Consider the following 20039-nt stretch of genomic DNA (forward strand, 5'->3'; position numbering starts at 1 on the left):
GAATAGAGAGAATGTTTTTTGTGAAACTTAAGGCAAAACCCAAAAAACAAGCAAACTCAACCCAAATCTATTATTTCTTACTAAAACGTTATCAGGCAAGCCCTAAAGAAAAGGTCGTACCCAATGCACAAGGCTCCCGCTTTACCCAGGGTCTGGGAGAGGTGAATGTCGGCTAGCCTTACCCCCATTTATGGAGAGGCTGCTCCCAAGTCTCGAACCCGAGCCCTAAAGAAGGGAAGGAAAAAAAAAAAACTTAACGAGCTACAAAATTACAACAATATTAATACAGTAACTTAAGAAATCTACAACAAAATGCAACTTTGATCCTCCTAATTTGAATTAGTTTCATCAAGTACCGACAAAGCTTGGGACAGAATATCAGCTGCAACATCAATCTCCTGCTCAGTTATGATCAATGGAGGCACCAGCCTCACAACATTACCTTTTCCAGCAGTCAATATTAACAGGCCAGAGTTTCGACATGCATCCACAACGGCTGAGGCGGAGACGTCCAATTCAATTCCGATAATAAGCCCTAGACCACGTATTTCCCGAACATGTGGGTTCCCTCCCAGCTTCTGCTTTAAGATGTTTTTGAAGTAGATACCTTTTATAGAGACGCTATTTAAAAATTTGGGATCGGATATTTTGTCGACAACAGCTAAGGCTGCGCTACAGATAAGAGGTGCACCAGCAAAAGTACTTCCATGGTCACCAAAAGCTATGGCTGAAGCCACTCTTTCGGTCATCAATGTAGCTCCAATGGGCAGGCCTCCAGCAAGTGGCTTAGCAAGTGTCATTATATCTGGGAACACACCGTAAGCCTCATGAGCCCAGAGATACCCCGTTCGACCTAAACCACATTGAACCTACAGAAAAAGAGAAAGCATTACTCTTAAACCTCATCGACGAGAGCATTAACTTGAATCCCTTAACTTATCCCTCTGAAAGAACTTTGAAAATACAATAATGAGTAAAAGAAACAACAAGAACAACAATGAAGGAATGTGAGCATAATAATGAAGTTTGACATTTGAGAATTCAAACTGCGGCCTATTTAGTATCCCATATCCCCAGATTGACGAAATCATAACATAAAGAAGCAATGAGAGTAATATTGCCGCGATATAAGAATTGGGAATGTAGGAAGAATCTACTACAAGAAAATCAGATGCATTATGCAAGGATTCATATTTCATGTTGGGAAAGGGAATGGCTCGAGGCCATAACGACCATTATCCAAGGGATCAATGAAATCACGAATTGTCCAGTGAAATTGCAATCCGAACCAAACAAATTCAAAACATTTTGGAGAAAACATAAAACTATATCGCATGCTAACAAGAGAATCCAGCACAAAATACACCATCTAGTTTGTTTAAATTGAGCACAAACTGAAGATAAAAAGTAGCTGATTACCTCGTCGAACACCAAAAGAGCACCGGCATCATCACATGCAGTACGCAGAAACTGGAGAAACTCCTTTGAAGCACTGTAAATTCCGCCTTCACCCTGAATAGGTTCGACGAACACAGCGGCAGTCTTTCCGGGCTGAATCAGTTCTTTGGTAGCTTGTATATTTCCATACTCCACAAACGTGACTCCAGGCATAACAGGTTCAAAAGGAGACCGGTAATGCTCTTTGCTAGTCAAGGCAAGAGCACCCATGGTCCTCCCATGGAAGCTGTTTGTGAAAGATATGAAGCCCGTGGCAGGCTCTTTCGCATCAGGGTGAGTATGTCTCTGAAACTTCCTTGCAAACTTAATGGCTGCTTCGTTCGCTTCGGTTCCAGAATTACTGAAAAACACACGGTCTGCAAAACTAGAACCCACCAGACGCTTTGCTAGCTCCACCTACATTACACCAAGCAATGCCCATAAGTCCATTAACCACACAAACGACGCCAGTCAGACGCAAAATGCAACATTTCACATTTTTTCCTACACTTTCTCGGCAACCAAGCAATACCCAGAAGCCCAAAACCAGAATAACGACGCTGTTTATGCGCAAAATGCAATCTTTTACAATTTCCCGACACTTTCTCGGGAACCAAACAAGCATACGTAACGAAACCCAATTTAAGATGAAGGGCAAACCTGCGGGATTGAATAGTAGAGATTGCTGACGTGAGTAAGGGTTCCGGCCTGATCAACCACCGCCTTCAGCCAGTCCTCGTCGCCATGGCCGAGCGCGTTCACCGCAATCCCCGAGCTCAGGTCCAAATACTCGCGCCCCTCGGTATCGTACAATTTACAACCTTTGCCACTGGTGAGCACCACTGGAGTCCTCGCGTAGGTCTGCAGCAGGACCTTCGCCTCCGTCTCCATTACCTCCTTGCTCTTCAAAAGCCCTAATTTGGAGGCGGTATCCGGTGCTTCCACGTCCACGCTGAGGCAAGCCGCGGACGGCCTCCGGCCGTTGATTAGTCGGACTTCTCTGCCTAAATTGGGAATCCATCGACGGCGGAGATTGAGAGGCTGGGAAATGGTGTTTGGGGAAACGTGAAGGGAAGACATTTTGTAGACGAAGGAGAAAGTGCGAAATCGGAGGTTGGCGGCAGAGGCTGCTTGGCGGGCGAGACGAATGTGTCAGAACCCCAATGGGAAAATGCAAGAAAACTGGAAACGTGATTAATGGGAACCTAAAACGACATCGTTTTATCTTATAAAATTATGGGTAAATCGTCAAAACGGTTCCTGAGATTTGCATAACTATCACTTTGGTCCCTGAGATTCCAAATTGATAAAAGTGGTCCCTGAGATTCTCCACCATCCATCATTTTGGTCATTTCGTTAAAAACTCCGTTAAGTGTCCTGAGCTCTTGGCCGGAAGTTTGGGCAATTTTCAAAGCTTCGTAACTCAATCGTTTCTTAACCAAATTCGACCCATAATATATCAAAATGAAGATAGGAAAGTGTAGAATAAGATTATACCTATTTCGAAGGCCAATGGTTGCCGGATATGGCCAGAAAATAGCCTCAACGTTGACTGATCCGAGCGAAAACTGGAAAACTCGCCGGAAACTGGGTAAACTTTAAACATTCATAACTTCTTCAATACTCAACAAAATAAGTGATTCAAAAATTAAAATCATACTTCTCGACGAGACAAAGAGAATGGTATCTTTTTATACTGCTAGATCGCCGTGGTTTGGCCGAAAAAAACAGCTCGAAAGTGGCTAACTCGAGACCAAGCCACTTTCGAGCTGTTTTCCGGCCAAACCAAGGCGAGTTAGCCATCAAAAAAGGTATCATTCTCTTTGTCTTCTCGAGAAGTATGATTTTCATTTTTGAATCACTTGATTTCGTTGAGTATTGAAGAAGTTATGAACGTTTAAAGTTTACCCCGTTTCATGCGAGTTTTCAAGTTTTCACTCCGACCAGTCAACTTTAAGGCTATTTTCCGGCTATCGCCAGCAACCATTGGGCTTCAAAATAGGTATAATATTATTCTACACTTTCCTATCTTCATTTTGATATATTATGGGTCGAATTTGGTTAAGAAACGATTGAGTTACGAAGCTTTGAAAATTGCCCAAACTTCCGGCCAAGAGCTTCTGGACACTTAACGGAGTTGTTAACGGAATGACCAAAATAATGGATGGTGGGCAATCTCAGGGACCACTTTTATTGATTTGGAATCTCAGGGACCAAAGTGATGAGTTATGCAAATCTCAGAGACTATTTTGGCGATTTAGCCTCAAATTATTTCTTCCAAACGCCGACCAATCCGTAGCCTATAAATAATCCCAACCCTTCCACTCTTATCCGCCGGACTAATTAAACCGTCCAAACATGGGAGAACGCAACTCTTTCCACTCATTAGCTTCTCTTTCATTGGCTCTTTTATATTTGCTTCGCACGTCTGTAATAGTTCTGTTGTCTGTATCTTTTTTAGCAAGAATCTGAGATTTGTTTGTAAGAGTAGGAGAGTGATCTGGTTGTATATGGGATTTGGGTTGTGAGAGCTTAAACAATTTGTAATCTCCGTTTCATACTACTATACTAGTGACATTTCTTCAAGAATCTGAGATTTATTTGTAAGAGCAGGAAAGTGATCTAGTTGTTAATGGGATTTGGGTTGTGAGAGCTTAAATAATTTGTAATCTCTGTTTCATACTAGCAGTAGTGTACCTAGGATTTTTGAATAATGGGCTCATTATATCAACCAAAAAAAACTTCATTGGGCCATTTTGTCCAGCACCTAGTAGGCATCTTCCAATTCTTATCAATATATGCCGAAAGTTTATGCCAACATATGTCGACAACTATTATTATTTCTATAGGCTTGTCGAGGGTGGATGCAAGATAATGTAGAGTAATGTTGAAGGATGCCAAAGCTTTTCAACTAAAGTATTTCATACAAGAAGAGAGAAAATGAAGACAAATATGATAGAAGAAAATAGAACAAGTATGAAGAGGATGTTGTTATTTAGTTTGTCTTAGGTGTTTATAGGGTCAAATACAATATACAAAACAAATATACATGGGGCTTCTGAAGTTGTTGGGGTCAAGGACAACCAATGACTCCATGTTGGCCCCGCCACTGCATACTAGTGATATTTCTTCAAGACGTAGACTTATGCAGAACCTGTATAAATCCTTGTGTTATTCGGATTTTCGTATTTATCATATTTTGCCTAGTTTGAACCAAATTTTATAAATTTATACTCTTATGAAAATATATATAAATATACTTCCCTAATAATTTTGATGCCCTCAATTATTTTGGGCCCCGGACGGTTGCCCTGGTAGCACTAGGCCTGGCCCGACGCAATGAAAGACCATGCAAACCACATGATAGTAGTTTAGGTATGTAACATGCAAAGCATTTTGTGGTATGATTTTACGTTAGATGTTCTTTATGACAGGCATAAGTTTAATTAAGTTGGCTACATCAATGTACTTTTTTATTTGCATTTAAGTTTGATTTTTTTTTTGTGCGCGTAGAACGTACAATGGATTTTGTATTGGTAATGTCAATATTTGTACCGAAACCAAGCCAAATCAAATTTTATTGGTAAAAAACTTGACAGAGTTTGAGTGCGCCACTACTTTAACAGTTTACATATGTGACATGCAAAGCTTTTTGTAGTATAATTTTAAGTTAAATGCCCTGTATTGTAGATGTAAGTTTAGTCGAGTTGACTACAATAACATATTTCTTAATCTATATTTAAGTGTGATTTTTTCGTGCTTAAGACCTACGATGGATCTTATATTCATGATGTCAATGTGTGTAAGGAAACCAAGCCAAATCAAATTTGGTTGGTAAAAAACTTGACACAGTCTGAGTTCGCCGCTGCTTAATAAAAAGGAAACAAAGCAAACTACTATTCCAATTGTGTTGATTTGCTCAGCCCATGCATTGCACAGTTTGAACGAGAAAGTGATGGACCTTCTTATCTGCCCCACGAACATGCTATGCTGCAGAATATCTAGTGTTTATAAAGTTAATCTTTTTGTTTTGTTATGTAATTAATAACATAGATGTAATATGTGACAATAAAATATATTGGATATAACAAAATTCTACATCGGAGATAATAACAAAATAACATACCGTTTATATGTGAAAGGTTCACTACTAAAATCACCAATGTATTTTTTTTTATAAAACCTCCGACTTAGTAATATGTATGTAAGTTGAAAACAACATCCGTAACCTAAGTCCCGGGCCATACTGGGACTTAAAATGTTTATCAAAATGTACAAAAAATGATAACAATATTATGTGACAGAAAATTAAAAAGAGAGAAAGACAAAGGCAAACTTTCTTCCTCCATCTTTTACAAGAATAACTTGTTTGCCATAGTTCACTGGCTTTGGAGTCCTCAAGCTCTCCCTCTCCCTCTGATATTCCAATGCTGAGATAGGAGGGCTACCATCGATACTTGCCATAGTCTCCCAAAGAATGTTCCCAATTTAGATGTTCTCACTTAGATGTGACTCTTTTATTTACATTTTTCAACTCCTATATGTCATGATAGATTGTCACTCTCATTTTGCAGATACGACTAATTAATCTTGACTTCTGATTTTTGACACTGAGGAAAAGAAAAAGTTATCGGAAATATGAGCAAAAATATAGAAATTTTCGAGCTGAACATAAAAAAAAATGTTGTAACTCGAGAAAGTGATTATCTAACAGTGAAATGCGATCACATTGTATAGACAGATGAACATGTTAATATTTTACACTTCAGAATATCATGTGATCGTACTACTCCAAAGTACCGCATAATAATTGTTCGTGACGGACGTTAAATATGCAATAATCAACTGTGTAGTTCGTGCTTTATACTTTGTTATTATACGAAGTATTTTATATAAACATTGTAAGATGCTACACTTTCCGACAGATTTCATTGAATTGACAACTTTGATTAACACATGTGAACATGTTGCCGCAGAAGAGAATCTGTTTTTGGACAGCCGTAGCCATAGTTTAAAAACACAGTATCAAAACATCAACATAGTACATGAGGAGTTGAGGAAGTACCAACACCGACAAACGGCTGATGACATAAACGTATATTCTTGAACGCTCATTTATATTTGGTTTCCTTCAACTCGGTGGAATGAAATATGAATAGTAAAACTTATGGTATTTGTGTTGAATTCGATACCTAATTAGTGAATGATTTATTAATTGATCTAGTTCAGTACTCCATCTCGTAGAGAAAAAATGAAGCCGGTTTCAAACTTAATCTTAAAATGCATTATTCCTGTATATAGGAGCTAAACTTATCTTAACCGTGTGGAAGACCTTGTGTATGTAAAAATCGAACATAAAACTTCTGCCACAATTAAGTATACAACCATGTAAAAGAAAATAATTACTTGTTAAGTCAGATAATCAGTAACATTATCTACTACATAAAAATTTAGAAATCGACTACACCTTTAGCTAAAGGTCAAAAAATCAAAAAAAGCCACCAGGACTTTTTTTCTCGAGGGTAGGATTTTCTCCCTTTTTTTTTTAGGAACTTTAACGAAAAGCACCCGGTACTGTTCACTTTAACGAAAAACCACATTTTTACACTAAAAAGTCAATCCTGGTACTATTCACTTTACCCTTTATTTTGTCCTTATTATTAAAACTCAAAGTTTTCAAGCCATTTTCATTAGTTTTCCTTTTTTTTTTCCTTTTCCTTTCATTCTCTCCTATTTGAACGGTCACAATTAAGTCATGTCAATATTTTATATTAATTTTTTATAACAAGAAAAAGACAAAATAAGAGAATATGAGAGGAGTGGATGAAAATAGATGAAAAGAGAAAGGAGAGAGAATTCTAGTCCTTTTTCTTGACACGTCGTAAGTTGTAACTTGTGCACGTAGCCATTCGTCATCTCTCTACGAAAAGCTTGAGAAATTTTTAGTTGTGACTAGAACACGGATGATACATCACGTGTTCTTATGCAAATGGTGAAAATTTTTAATTTTTAAGTTATTAACCTTTTAATACACATAACCCACCATTTATATAAAGATACATGATGTATCACCTCGTGTGACGGTTAGACTGAAAAATCTCTAGAAAAGCTCGAGTCTTTATAAAACTGCCTTTCGCCTCCTTCTTCCCTCTTCTTGTTTCGGTTTATTCCCTTTTGCCATAACTGGCTTCTTCCCTTCACCAAAAATTTCACTTCAAAAGTTTGAACCCTTTAACTTCTGCTCTTTACCATTCACTGTCTCCCTTTTGGGTCCTCTTCTTTTTCACTATTCAGAAAACCCACGTCAGAGTAAATAACTTTAGTGGTGGAATACTAGTCTGTTGAACTTCACATTGATTCAGAGCATTTGGGGTCCGACTCGAAAGGGAAATGGACCCGGAATCAGCTTCCCTTTCCGGGGGCTTGCGCCCGGTGAGTGTTTCGTTACGTTCTTATGTGTGTTCAATCTTTTGCTTTCTTTTTTTGGTGTGTTTGTTTCCAGGGAAGTTAAGTAATAGAGGAATGTAAAGAGTGAAATGTTGAGTTTTTATTTTTATTTTTACTATTTTTGGTTTTTGGAAAATGGGGTTTTGTTGTTTTTGATTCCCAATGAATGTTCGTTCAGTCTTTACAATGTGTTTGACTGTTTTCTTCCGGATTTTCTTAGCAACCAAACAATAGATGCATTTTTGTTTTGTGAAAGTGTTATAATTTAAGTTGCTGTGGCCTATGGAATCTCTTTCTTTATTTATTTATTTTTTTGTTTTCTGTTTATGGCTCTTTGGACTCCGATTCTGGTTGTACTATAGATTTTCTATTGTATCAACAAAGTTAAGTATGAGTTATTTCATGGTAATTTTCTTCATGGTTTCTTAATTCACTTCCATTGCTGCTTTATAAACCAGAATTATCGGTCCTTTCAAGATTAAGTTCACGGATTCAATCTGCCTTATTTGTCATGTTAGTTTACTACTGCTTCACTTTTAAGTGATCCTTTTGTATGAGCACCACAAAAAATTAGTTGCATTGGAGACAGAGCATGTTAGAAGAACAGTATCCAAACTCCAAACTAGTTTGGGCTGATTTTAACATCGATATTTGTAGGTCTAGTAATTTTAACTTTAATCATGGTCCCGGACTGGTTTAACTCATTACAGAGGGGAAGTTTGTCTTAGTTATGCTGTCCATCTTTTTTCTTTCCAGTACTGTTCCTGCTTGGTTATATTTGCAGCGGAATTCAGTTTACGTTATAATATTGTAAGCATAATAACACTTGTCTTACTTGTTTATGAGCAGAATTTTTACACGACCACTCTATGCCTTGCTTATCAGAGCCTTGGTATTGTTTATGGGGATCTTAGCATATCCCCCATTTACGTATACAAAAGTACATTCTCACATGGTTTGAGTCTTTATGCGGAGGATCACGAGATTCTTGGCGTGCTTTCAATGGTTTTCTGGACTTTGACTATTATCCCTCTTTGCAAGTACATTATATTTGTGTTAGGAGCAGATGACAATGGTGAAGGTGCTTACAGTAACCTCAGTTATCTTATAGCTGCTTGTGAGAATATATATTGGTTGATAGTTGTTGGACATTAGAGATTCACTTTTAGTTTTACAGGTGGAACTTTTGCTTTGTACTCATCGCTATGCCGACACTCAAGGCTGGGCCTTTGGAACACAGTTCATCCTGAATATGAAAGCATACCATCTGACTGTTCTGGTTTATCTACCAAGGATACAAGAATGAGCTCCCTCATAAAAAATTTCTTTGAGAAGCATAAGAGTTCTAAAATAGTATTGCTGCTTGTAGTTTTTATAGGGGTTGGCATGATAATTGGTGATGGTATCCTCACGCCAACAATGTCAGGTATGATATTCTAAAATGTTCTCTCTGGCCCTACCAATTGACCCTTTCTGCAGTTATTGATGTTGACCTAATGAGGTTTTGTTGTGTATGTTGTCAGTTCTTTCTGCAGTTTCTGGAATTAGAATCAAAGCTCCAGATTTACATGAGAGTAAGTCAATCATAAATGCGTGTGTATATATATATATATATATTATTTCTGCAGTATATTCTTGCATAAAGATTTTCGCATTGGCAATACATGGAGTTGAGAATAATGGATATAGTGCAACATTATTTGTTGTCTGATATCATGCAATACACATTTTTTCTATTCGATTTCCATTGAAAACTAACTTTTCTAATTACCTTTACGTCTGTACATGGCAGATTATACTGTGCTGATAGCGTGCATCATCTTGGTCGGACTTTTTGCTCTTCAGCATTTCGGGACACACAAAGTTGGGTTTCTTTTTGCTCCAATCATGTTAACATGGTTACTATGCATTTGTGGGGTAGGCATTTACAATATATTCCGTTGGAACCCTGGTGTTATATGTGCTCTGTCGCCCTACTATATTTATAACTTCTTCAAAATAACTAGAAGAGTTGGGTGGAGTTCCCTTGGAGGCGTTGTTCTTTGTGTTACAGGTTGGTTCATAGAAAAAAGTTCCACATCTTCAGCAGTCGCCTAGAAAACTTCATATTTTCTAAGGCTAAAACATTATTTGGCTATGGTAGGTACAGAAGCAATGTTTGCCGATCTTGGGCACTTTTCCAAACTGTCTATCAGGGTAAGCTCATTCTGATCCTTTAATTTAACTCTTTGAAGCAGAAAACTGCTCAGTACTTTTATTGTTGTGTTTTCGGCTGTTCAAATTTTTTCTCTTGCATCCTAATTCTTCATAGTTTTACAGTTTTTTCGAGAACACAATTTATCATGCTTGTTTCTAATAGTGTCACATTGCTAACTATATAGCTTTGTTTACTCTTTGGGCTTCATATGCAAGTTAATTATTTATTCTTTATGTATTTTTTTACTACTAGTTCTTTCGTCTTGCAGATTGCATTTACTGCGCTCGTTTACCCTTGCTTAATTCTTGCATACATGGGAGAAGCTGCTTATCTCTCCAAGCACAAAAAGGATCTGCGTTGCAGTTTTTACATGGCCATTCCTGGTAAATCTATATTCTTTCTGATGCAATGGTACATCAACTAGTTGTTTCCCGTAACGTCATTCTTCTTATTAGCAATTCAAATGATTTAGAGAAAGTTTTACTTGCACCTAAGGCATGTCATTATTCTTCATTATTACAGTTTTCAAAGTATAAGGCCGTTATTTTTAGTGTTCATTATATTATTAGCTTTTATCTGCTACACGTTTGTCTGCATTTATTTTTTTAACAAAATGCACAAGAAAGACATCTATTTAACCTGCAAACCTTCTGGTGTAGCTTCTGCACCTTTAGAAGCTTCAATCTGTGTGAATGCCTTTACCAGTTTTGGACTTTATATTTAATCTTATTTAATCAGAAGCTGCCGGTGTTGAATTTGAACTGATAATTTTTTGTAAAATATTTTCTTTCCTTGCAGAGGTTATGTTTTGGCCAGTCGTTATTATTGCAACTCTTGCTTCTGCGGTGGGAAGTCAAGCAATAATTTCAGCTACCTTCTCAATAGTCAGTCAGTGCAGGGCCCTTCGGTGCTTCCCGCGTGTGAAGATCAAACATACATCAAATCAGATACATGGGCGGATATACATACCTGAGGTGAACTGGATGTTGATGGTATTATGTCTTGCGGTTGTTATAGGTTTCAGAGACACTCATATGATAGGCAATGCATACGGTCTGTGCTCTCTCTCTCTCTCTCTCTCTCTCTTCATTTGTGCTATTTTGAAATAAGCGGTTTTACACCATGTTGCATTTACAGGGCTTGCTGGAGTGACAGTGATGTTCATCACGACCTGCTTGATGTTTCTAATTATTAGTACTGTTTGGAAGCAGAAGGTTATCATGGCATTCTTGTTTTTTGTAATCTTTGGATCCCTTGAACTACTCTATATTTCTGCCTGCCTTGGAAAAGCACATCATGGAGGCTGGCTTCCCCTCCTATTCGCTCTTGTAATCGTGTCTTTGATGTCTATCTGGAATTACGGGACTGTAAAGAAGGATGCATTTGAGCTGGATAACAAGGTATCGTTGGATAGACTTCTAAGCTTTGGGCCAAGCCTAGGTATTACAAGGGTCCCTGGAATCTGCCTAGTTTACTCTAAAGTTGCGTTTGGTCTCCCTCCAATGTTTGCACATTTTGTCACGAACTTCCCTACATTTCATCATACTCTCATCTTTGTGACCCTTAAATATCTGATGATTCCAAAAGTTCCACTTGGTGAGCGTTTTCTTGTTAACCGGATTGGCCCACCAGAGTTGTCTATTTTCCGGTGTATTGTAAGGTACTTTCCACAAAGTTTCTCTGGTTTGAAGCCAAACCTCATTGAATTTTTGCATGAATAGCTCTCGGAACTTCTCTAATGCTATTATTGGTCAGGTATGGATACAAGGATGTGAAAGATTGCTACAACTTTGAAACCCAACTGATTGAAAAGGTGGCGGAGTTCTTGAAACAGGAGAGAAATAGTGAAGAATTGGCAGTTAGAGGGCAGTCACCGAACCAAATATCTGCAGCAACACGAAATGAGGTTTATGGCGGCAGAGCTGTGCATTGGAGTGATGATGTTAGTGGCGGCAGTAGTGAGCAGTGGAGAGATGGAGTTGGCAGTGCTAAGCAGTGGATGAAAAAACTCATGGAGGCACGGGAAGCTGGTGGCGTGACCTACATGATGGGCAATCCTTATGTTGAGGCAAGTGAGGTATCACCGTTCCTGAAGAAGTTTGCGATTGACATTGTCTATAATTTTCTGAGGCGGAATTGCAGGCGTCCAGCAGTCACACTTGGAATTCCGCATACCTCAGTGATCGAAGTGGGAATGCTTTATCAGGTGTAAATATAGCGTGGACGGAGACGGAGTAAATAAACTCAAAGGTAAGACAGGATGCTTACGGATACCAATTACATGAAAAATGCTTAGATGTGTATATGGTGCAGGTTGTAATATGATCATAAATAAGCAAGAAAGTTTTGGCAAAGAATTCACGTACGTTCAAAGTATTTTACTTTTGTGAAGCGTGTTTACACTAATCTTCTCCCACGTTAGAAGACCTAGACAGAAATTCTAAACTAGCTTACTAGAGAGGAGTGCATGATGATTTTTTTTTTAAACGTCAAATTCATTAGCAACTCCCTAAACCTTTTATGCAAAAAAGATTGAAAACACGGTAATTCTGTCATTTCTTTATTTGTTTTCCGAATTTTAATTTGTATGAAAGTAACTGTATGATGAGTTACTTTCACAAAAATTGACAAACAACCAAATGAATTGATGAGTGTCCTCAGAGCTGCGACATAAACATTATAAACTTAAATTTGATAGCTCAAGCCACCAACTTCCCGGTGATCAATTAATTGTGTGCCCGCAAATCACTCCCTTAAATCAATGCCTAACACTAACTAACTGTCCAATCTCACACTTTTGTTGCCTTCAAAGTTTTTGTGGTCGCTTTTCCATTATATAGCTTCTCTCATTCATCTCTCTCTCTCTCTCTCTCCCCCCCCTCTCCCTCTCTCCCTCTAAGTTCCGATACTCGGTAGACGTCGGACCAACAGATTCCTCCGGCCTAGACACAAACCCCTCCTCCACACCCCCTGCAAGTAGGGCTCACCCATCTGAAAACTTTGTCTTGGCCGCATACGCCTTGTCGGACACAAGAATCTCTCTCTCCAAACAAAAGGGCTTAAGGGTTACAAAATGTATTATCTGTGTTTGGCTGCCTATAGCATCTTCTTCAATGCATCTAGGGTTATGTTTACTCTTGCTCTACTTCTCTTGGTTTCACTTTATGTCTTTTTACTCTTTGAGAGAGTGAAGAGCTTTCATGCATTATCTGCCTTTGGTTGCAAGCAAGAGGTCGGGGACTTGGTTTATCTCTGGTTTCAGGAGACCACTGCATGTAATGGGTCAAGGTGAGATGATCGCCACCGCTGGTTTGGGAGATCGAAGGCATGGACGGTTGTGATCGTCGGTCGTCAGCCATGGAGTTTGATATAAAAATCATAATAATTTGCTTTCATATTTGTAACAAGGTATTATTTTTTGGGTTTTTTTTTTTTTAATCCTTGAAACATATTGAAATTTAATAAAACTATGGTGTTAGATTACATATTGATTATAGTCCTTTAATCAGTCCTTAATTCAAATTAATTAATGTATATTGGCCTAATCAGATAAATAGTCCCGTGGTCATAAGGTATTCGAAAGATAGCCCATGTGATAAAAAAATTCGGATTTAAACCCTTGTGGTCTAAGTCTGTTAGGATTTATACCCAAAATTGAAACTTCCATCATTCCTCCCTTATAAGTGTCACATATGAGGATAAGATGCTCATTTCATCCCCCGTTTTGCTTTTTTCCATGAGAACGCAACCTTCGACCTTCAGTTGAGCTGCTGCATGATGCTGCAGGCTCGGTGCTTTCCTCACCTATAACAGAAAAATTAGGGAACTCAATTTATTATTTATATATCATCAATTATAAAATAGTAATTCATCCCTCCCTCCCTTAAGATGATCCTCAATCAAATACAAAGTTTGAAAATTAAGAGAGAAAAAAACAAAAACCCAATAGCTCAAATCTCCGAGTATCCTTCAATTCACTAAATAATTTGCAATCTGTTGTGGTCTATTTTATCTGACAGAGGGACTAGGGCCGGCGGCAGAGAGAGAGAGGAGAGAGATGTGTGTTTGTAGAATTGTAGGGGAATGTGTGTGTTGTTATCCCTCCTACATTGTGCCTTTATTTATAGTAGTAAAGGGAGAGAAGATATTCCTTCTCCTCCAAGTAATACAAGTTGTAATAGGAAAAGATAACTAGAATCAAATCTTATCTAGGATTTACACAATCATACTTAAACTAGGAATGTTTACAACACTCCCCCTTGAGTGGGTAAATACTCAAGGTAGATTCAGCATCATGCAGAAGTTGAGGAAGTCGACTCGTCGGCATTGATTCCAAGGAACAACGCTTATTCTCAATAAGGTAGGAACTTGCATAAGTAGTAAGTCTCACTAAAAAAAACCCTAAGGCTATGGCAAAAACCCAAGTAGGGACAAAATCCATAGTCTAAGGAAAAATGCGTGAGAAATGCAAAGTCAAAAGAAACGTCTACAGGACGTCATCAGGGATATGACCAGCCCAAGGTGGGTGCCTCGTTAAAACCTAGTTAGGTAGCAAAAACCCAGTGGGAAAAATGCTCCTAATCGTAGGGAAAAAGAGTACATTAAGATCAAGCAAGTATCCAGAAGATACTCCCCCTGAGTTTGACATAATTCCAAAGAGAAATAGCAAAGTTACAACTCAGAAAGTTTACGCATACCAATTCCATGAACAAGCTTCTGAAACGTCGCATTCGGTAGTGATTTGGTGAAGAGGTCGGCCAGATTGTCTTGTGATCGGATTTGGGTGACTTCAATCTTCTGATGCTCTTGTTGTTGATGTGTAAAGAAGAACTTCGGCGCAATATGTTTGGTGTTGTCTCCTTTGATGTAACCCTTCTTGAGCTGTTCGATGCAAGCTGCGTTGTCTTCAAAAATCGTCGTCGGGGCATTAACGGCGGGATGAAGATCACAGGAGCTTCGAATATGGCCCACTACTGCTCTCAACCAAAAGCATTCCCGAGTTGCTTCATGTAAGGCGAGAATTTCAGCATGGTTAGACGAAGTGGCAACTAAGGTCTGTTTAGTTGACCTCCAAGATATTGCGGTGCCTCCAACGGTAAAGACATAACCCGTTTGAGAACGCGCCTTGTGCGGATCAGATAAGTATCCAGCGTCGGCATAACCAACAAGGCGAGAATCAACCCGATGAGCATAGGGTGCGGCATCACTCGAGGATTCGTAGGGATAGAATAAGCCCAAATCCGTAGTACCCTTAAGGTAACGGAATATGTCTTTCACGCCAGTCCAATGTCTGCGTGTTGGTGCATTGCTGTATCTTGCCAAAAGATTAACAGCGAAGGAAATGTCGGGTCTAGTGCATTGAGCTAAGTACAATAAAGCGCCTATCGCACTTAGATAAGGAACTTCAGGCTCCAAAATCTCTTCATCATCCTCCTTCGGACGGAAGGGATCTCGCTTTGCATCTAGCGTACGAACGACCATAGGAGTACTCGAAGGCTTCGCTTTATCCTCATTAAAACGGCGCAACACCTTCTGGGTGTAGTTCGATTGATGTACTAGGATTCCATCCGAACAATGCTCTATCTCGAGGCCGAGACAGTATCGAGTCTTACCTAGATCTTTCATCTCAAATTCCGACTTCAGGTGCGAAGCAGTTCTCGCGAGCTCTTCAGGAGTTCCGATGAGATTCATGTCATCGACATATACTGCAACAATCGCAAATTCGGAATGTGACTTCTTAATGAACACACAAGGGCATAGTTCGTTATTCACATATCCCTGACTAGTCAAATACTCACTTAAATGGTTATACCACATTCTTCCGGATTGTTTCAAACCGTATAGTGAACGCCTCAGCCGAATTGAGAGCGTGCTCCGGGGTTTGGAAATATTTGAACCAGTCAATGTAAGTCCTTCGGGAACTTTCATATAAATTTCCGTATCAAGATCCCCATAGAGATACGCGGTTACTACGTCCATCAGCTGCATATCCAGTTTTTCGGAAACTACCAAACTGATAAGGTATCGAAAAGTAATCACATCCATAACGGTTGAGTAAGTTTCATCATAGTCAATCCCGGGGCGTTGTGAGAAACCTTGTGCTACAAGACGAGCTTTGTAACGCACAATTTCGTTCTTCTCATTACGCTTCCGAAAGAAAACCCACTTGTAGCCAACGGGCTTCACATGTGGAGGAGTAGGAACTACAGGTCCAAACACCTTACGTTTCGCAAGTGAATCAAGTTCGACTTGGATTGCTTGTTTCCAGTTTGACCAATCAGCTCTACGTCGACATTCATCAACGGAACGCGGTTCAATGTCATCGCTCAACATGATCTCAGTAGCTACTGCAAATGCTAATGCATCGTCGACAATCATCTCATTTCTACGCCACACATCATCTAAGCTAGCATAATAGACCGAAATCTCACGATTCTCGGGAGGAGGATTCGTCTCTTCAAGGACGCTTCCATAATCTAGAATTTCCTCATGAGTTGGGTAAAATGAGTAAGCGATAGTCGGATTCACGGTAGGCTCTTCAGGACCTTGTGCCGTGGTTTTCCTCTTCCGGGGGTGTGAATCCTTTGAACCAAGGGGTCTGCCACGCTTTTGTGTAGGGGCAGATGATTGGCTAGCCGCTAATGTACGTGGATCACCAGAATTGGCGTCCCGGGCTTCCAGGAGGGTAGTCTGTCGTACATTTGGTACATCCATCTTTGCAGGCGTATTCGCAGCTGGAATATGTGATCTTGTCACGCGCGCTAGATCGGTGAAAGCATCTGGCATGCTCTGAGCTATGCTCTGGAGATCTAATATGCGCTGCACTTCAGCTTTAGACTGAGCGGTGCGGGGATCTAAATGAGACAAAGTGGGAGTCATCCACGATAATTCACGTCGTTCATTAGGAACGTTGACGTTCTTATCTCCCCCTAACGACGGGAAGACTGTCTCATAGAAGTGACAATCCGCGAAACGAGCGGTAAACAGATCGCCTGTCAAAGGTTCTAAGTAACGAATAATCGAAGGAGAATCATATCCGACATAGATTCCCATCCTTCGCTGAGGCCCTATTTTTGTACGTAAGGGCGGCGAGATCGGCACATAGACCGCACAACCAAAAACGCGCAGATGCGATATGTCGGGTTCGCATCCGGTGACCAACTGAAGGGCACTAAATGGTTGTGTCGCAATAGGCCTCAGGCGGACCAACTTTGCTGCGTGCAATATTGCATGGCCCCAAGCAGCGATCGGGAGCTTGGTACGTATGACCAACGATCGAGCAATCATTTGTAAACGCTTAATGAAAGCCTTTACCAGGCCGTTCTGGGTGTGAACATGGGGTACAGGATGTTCAACTTCAACCCCAACCGACATGCAATAGTCATCAAAAGTTTTAGATGTGAATTCTCCAGCATTATCCAATCGAATAGATTTGATCGGATAATCAGGGTGGTGAGCCCTGAGCTTGATAACCTGAGCCAACAGTTTGGAGAATGCAACATTCCTTGTGGACAACAAGCACACGTGTGACCAACGTGTAGAAGCGTCAACCAAAACCATAAAATATCTAAATGGTCCGCAGGGAGGTTGAATCGATCCACAAATGTCCCCCTGAATCCGTTGTAGAAAAATGGGAGGATTCGAACGAATCTTGTCATAAGAAGGCTTAGTAATAAGCTTTCCCATAGAACATGTTTGGCATGCAATTTCATGGATCGAACCTAAGCTTCGGGTTAGTGGATGCCCGTGTGAAGTTTTGAGGATACGGCGCATCGCTATTCGTCCAGGATGTCCCAAACGATCATGCCAAAGTGTAATTTCGTGTGCGGTCCCTATGGTAGGGCCGGCCACATAGTGGCATTCTATGGGGCGTATGGTCGTAGTATACAGACCACTCGGGTTACGCTCCATCTTCTCTAGAATACGCTTCTGGCCATATTCGTAGGAAGTTACGCACAGAAATTCAACTCCGTTTTCTACGTGGGTTTCAGTGTGGTAATTGTTATCTCTAATGTCCTTGAAACTTAGTAACGTTCTTCCGGAACGTGGAGAATAGAGTGCCTCAGCAATGGTCAAGATTGTACCATTGGACAACATTATACGTGCCTTACCGTATCCTTCGATCAGGTTGGATGGGCCTGAGAGGGTTGTCAGAGGTGCATTCTTAGGTATGAAGTTAGTGAAATAGATGCGTTCACGCAAAACAGTATGCGTGGTTGCACTATCTGCCAGACAACTAACTTTCCCACTAGTCATACCTAGAATGAAAAATTAATTTGAATCGGTCACATGCATAAAAGTTTATAAAAACAAGTATCAATTCAAACTAATTTCATTTTTTCAAGGATTAAAAACTTAATATCCAAAATAAATCGCCAACTAATAATCCAAAACATAAAGGAAAATTGTTCAAAATCAACCAAAAAACAAGGTGGGGTTCGGCCACTAGGTGGAATTCGGCCCCAATTGTCTTATTTTAACTGAAAAATAAGTCTATGTCTAAGATTCTAATCTTCCATAGGAGTGGTATCCTACTGAAAATCAGAAACCTCCATCTTTGTAGTCTCCGGTTCGTCCACTTGCAGGAAGTTTGATTCAAACTTCGTACGACGAGAATGATATGCATCCACAACCTTCTTGGGAGCACGGCAAATATGGGACCAATGGTCCTTGGAACCACAACGATAGCACATATCGTCATTCATTGTGGCAGGTGTTTTGCCCTTATTCTTGAAGTTCGGGGCCTTGGGAGCGAGGTTTGGGCGCTTCTGGGCTTTGTTTCCTCCCTTGGATGGGCCTTGGCTCTGTTGACCTTGGTGGGATGGCTTCTGGCCGCCCTTACCACGCCTCTTTTGGCGTTTTGGGTGCTGATTAGTGCTATAATGTGCTTCAGGCACAGCAGTAGCCCCAGTAGGTCGAGCTTGATGATTCTTCATCAACAGCTGGTTCTGCTTTTCAGCAAGAAGTAAAACAGAGATCAAATCCGAAAACTTAGTGAACTTCTGAGCTCGATATTGTTGCTGCAGGACAATATTAGAAGCAGAGAAGGTCGAGTAGGTCTTCTCCAGGAGATCCTCTTCAGTCAAAGTTTCATTGCAAAACTTGAGAAGTGATCGGATTCGACAAACTTCAGAATTATATTCATTCACAGACTTAAAGTCTTGGAAGCGCAAGTGCTGCCAGTCGTGTCTTGCTTCAGGCAAGAATATGTCCTTTTGGTGATCGAAACGATCAGCCAAAGCGACCCATAATGCACGTGGATCCTCCTCAGCAAGGTACTCAGTTTGTAGAGCGTCATGGATATGTCTTCGGATGAAGATCATAGCAGTGGCTTTTTCAGCCTCGCCAACAGGTTTATCTGTTGCTTCTTCAATAGCAGGACGCAAGTTCTTTGCAGTGAGGTGGAGCTTCACATCTTGAACCCACTTGAGGTAGTTCCTTCCAGAAACCTCCAAAGCGGTGAAGTCGAGTTTGTTCAAGTTCGACATGTTCCTATCACAAAATAGATGGACAAGATGTGGTTAGTGTAATGGAGAAAAATCAATCCATTCACATAGGAGTAGAACGTACAGGTTCTAATAGACATGTATTGGTTTAATTTTGCATGAAAAACTTCGGGTTTTCATGGGTGATATATTTAAGTGAAAACTTCGGGTTTTCAAACAAGGCATGTTTATAAGAAACTTCGGGTTTCAAAGTAATTATGAACTTCAGGTTCATATATTCCTGCAGGCAAACACAAATATATATGCAAACAAATATGCAAAGAATATATGCAGAAATATTGTATAATGATAAGTGAATTAATGTATTTTTGGTCTTCGGGGCCAAATTAAAGTGTGGGTGAAAATATAAAAACCCATATTTAAAAAAATATTAAATAATAAAATCTCGGGGCCTAAAAGTATAAGCCAAGAACCCTCGGGTGGGATTACAGGCCCACAGGGTGAGAAAAGGG

The 20039-nt window shown here is 39.9% G+C and overlaps 2 protein-coding genes across 2 annotated transcripts; one reads left to right on the forward strand and one right to left on the reverse strand.

Annotated features, from left to right (window-relative positions):
• Positions 1-45: 45 nt before the first annotated feature.
• Positions 46-2627, reverse strand: LOC126586286 (acetylornithine aminotransferase, mitochondrial-like). The gene is made up of 3 exons (XM_050251098.1): positions 2098-2627; positions 1420-1854; positions 46-869 (listed from the first exon to the last, which is right to left on the reverse strand). Exons 1-3 carry the CDS (start codon positions 2515-2517, stop codon positions 330-332), a joined length of 1395 nt encoding a protein of 464 aa, XP_050107055.1. The 5' UTR covers positions 2518-2627; the 3' UTR covers positions 46-329.
• Positions 2628-7626: 4999 nt separating this feature from the next.
• Positions 7627-12457, forward strand: LOC126586281 (probable potassium transporter 13). Its single transcript, XM_050251088.1, has 10 exons — positions 7627-7869; positions 8734-8965; positions 9062-9310; positions 9408-9458; positions 9677-9937; positions 10028-10080; positions 10350-10464; positions 10880-11134; positions 11219-11741; positions 11837-12457. Exons 1-10 carry the CDS (start codon positions 7828-7830, stop codon positions 12291-12293), a joined length of 2238 nt encoding a protein of 745 aa, XP_050107045.1. The 5' UTR covers positions 7627-7827; the 3' UTR covers positions 12294-12457.
• The last annotated feature ends 7582 nt before the right edge of the window (positions 12458-20039 follow it).

The sequence above is a fragment of the Malus sylvestris genome, chromosome 10, assembly GCF_916048215.2.
Source record: "Malus sylvestris chromosome 10, drMalSylv7.2, whole genome shotgun sequence".
Taxonomy (NCBI): domain Eukaryota; kingdom Viridiplantae; phylum Streptophyta; class Magnoliopsida; order Rosales; family Rosaceae; genus Malus; species Malus sylvestris.

Excerpts from the sequence above, each read along its gene's own strand:
- LOC126586281 (XM_050251088.1), top strand. The coding sequence starts at position 7,828 with ATGGACCCGGAATCAGCTTCCCTTTCCGGGGGCTTGCGCCCG. Across the intron at positions 10,465-10,879 it reads TTTTTACATGGCCATTCCTG|AGGTTATGTTTTGGCCAGTC; the intron begins GTAAATCTATAT and ends CTTTCCTTGCAG. Across the intron at positions 11,742-11,836 it reads ATTTTCCGGTGTATTGTAAG|GTATGGATACAAGGATGTGA; the intron begins GTACTTTCCACA and ends ATTATTGGTCAG.
- LOC126586286 (XM_050251098.1), bottom strand. The coding sequence starts at position 2,517 with ATGTCTTCCCTTCACGTTTCCCCAAACACCATTTCCCAGCCTCTCAAT. Across the intron at positions 1,855-2,097 it reads TCTACTATTCAATCCCGCAG|GTGGAGCTAGCAAAGCGTCT; the intron begins GTTTGCCCTTCA and ends GGTGTAATGTAG. Across the intron at positions 870-1,419 it reads CTCTTTTGGTGTTCGACGAG|GTTCAATGTGGTTTAGGTCG; the intron begins GTAATCAGCTAC and ends CTTTTTCTGTAG.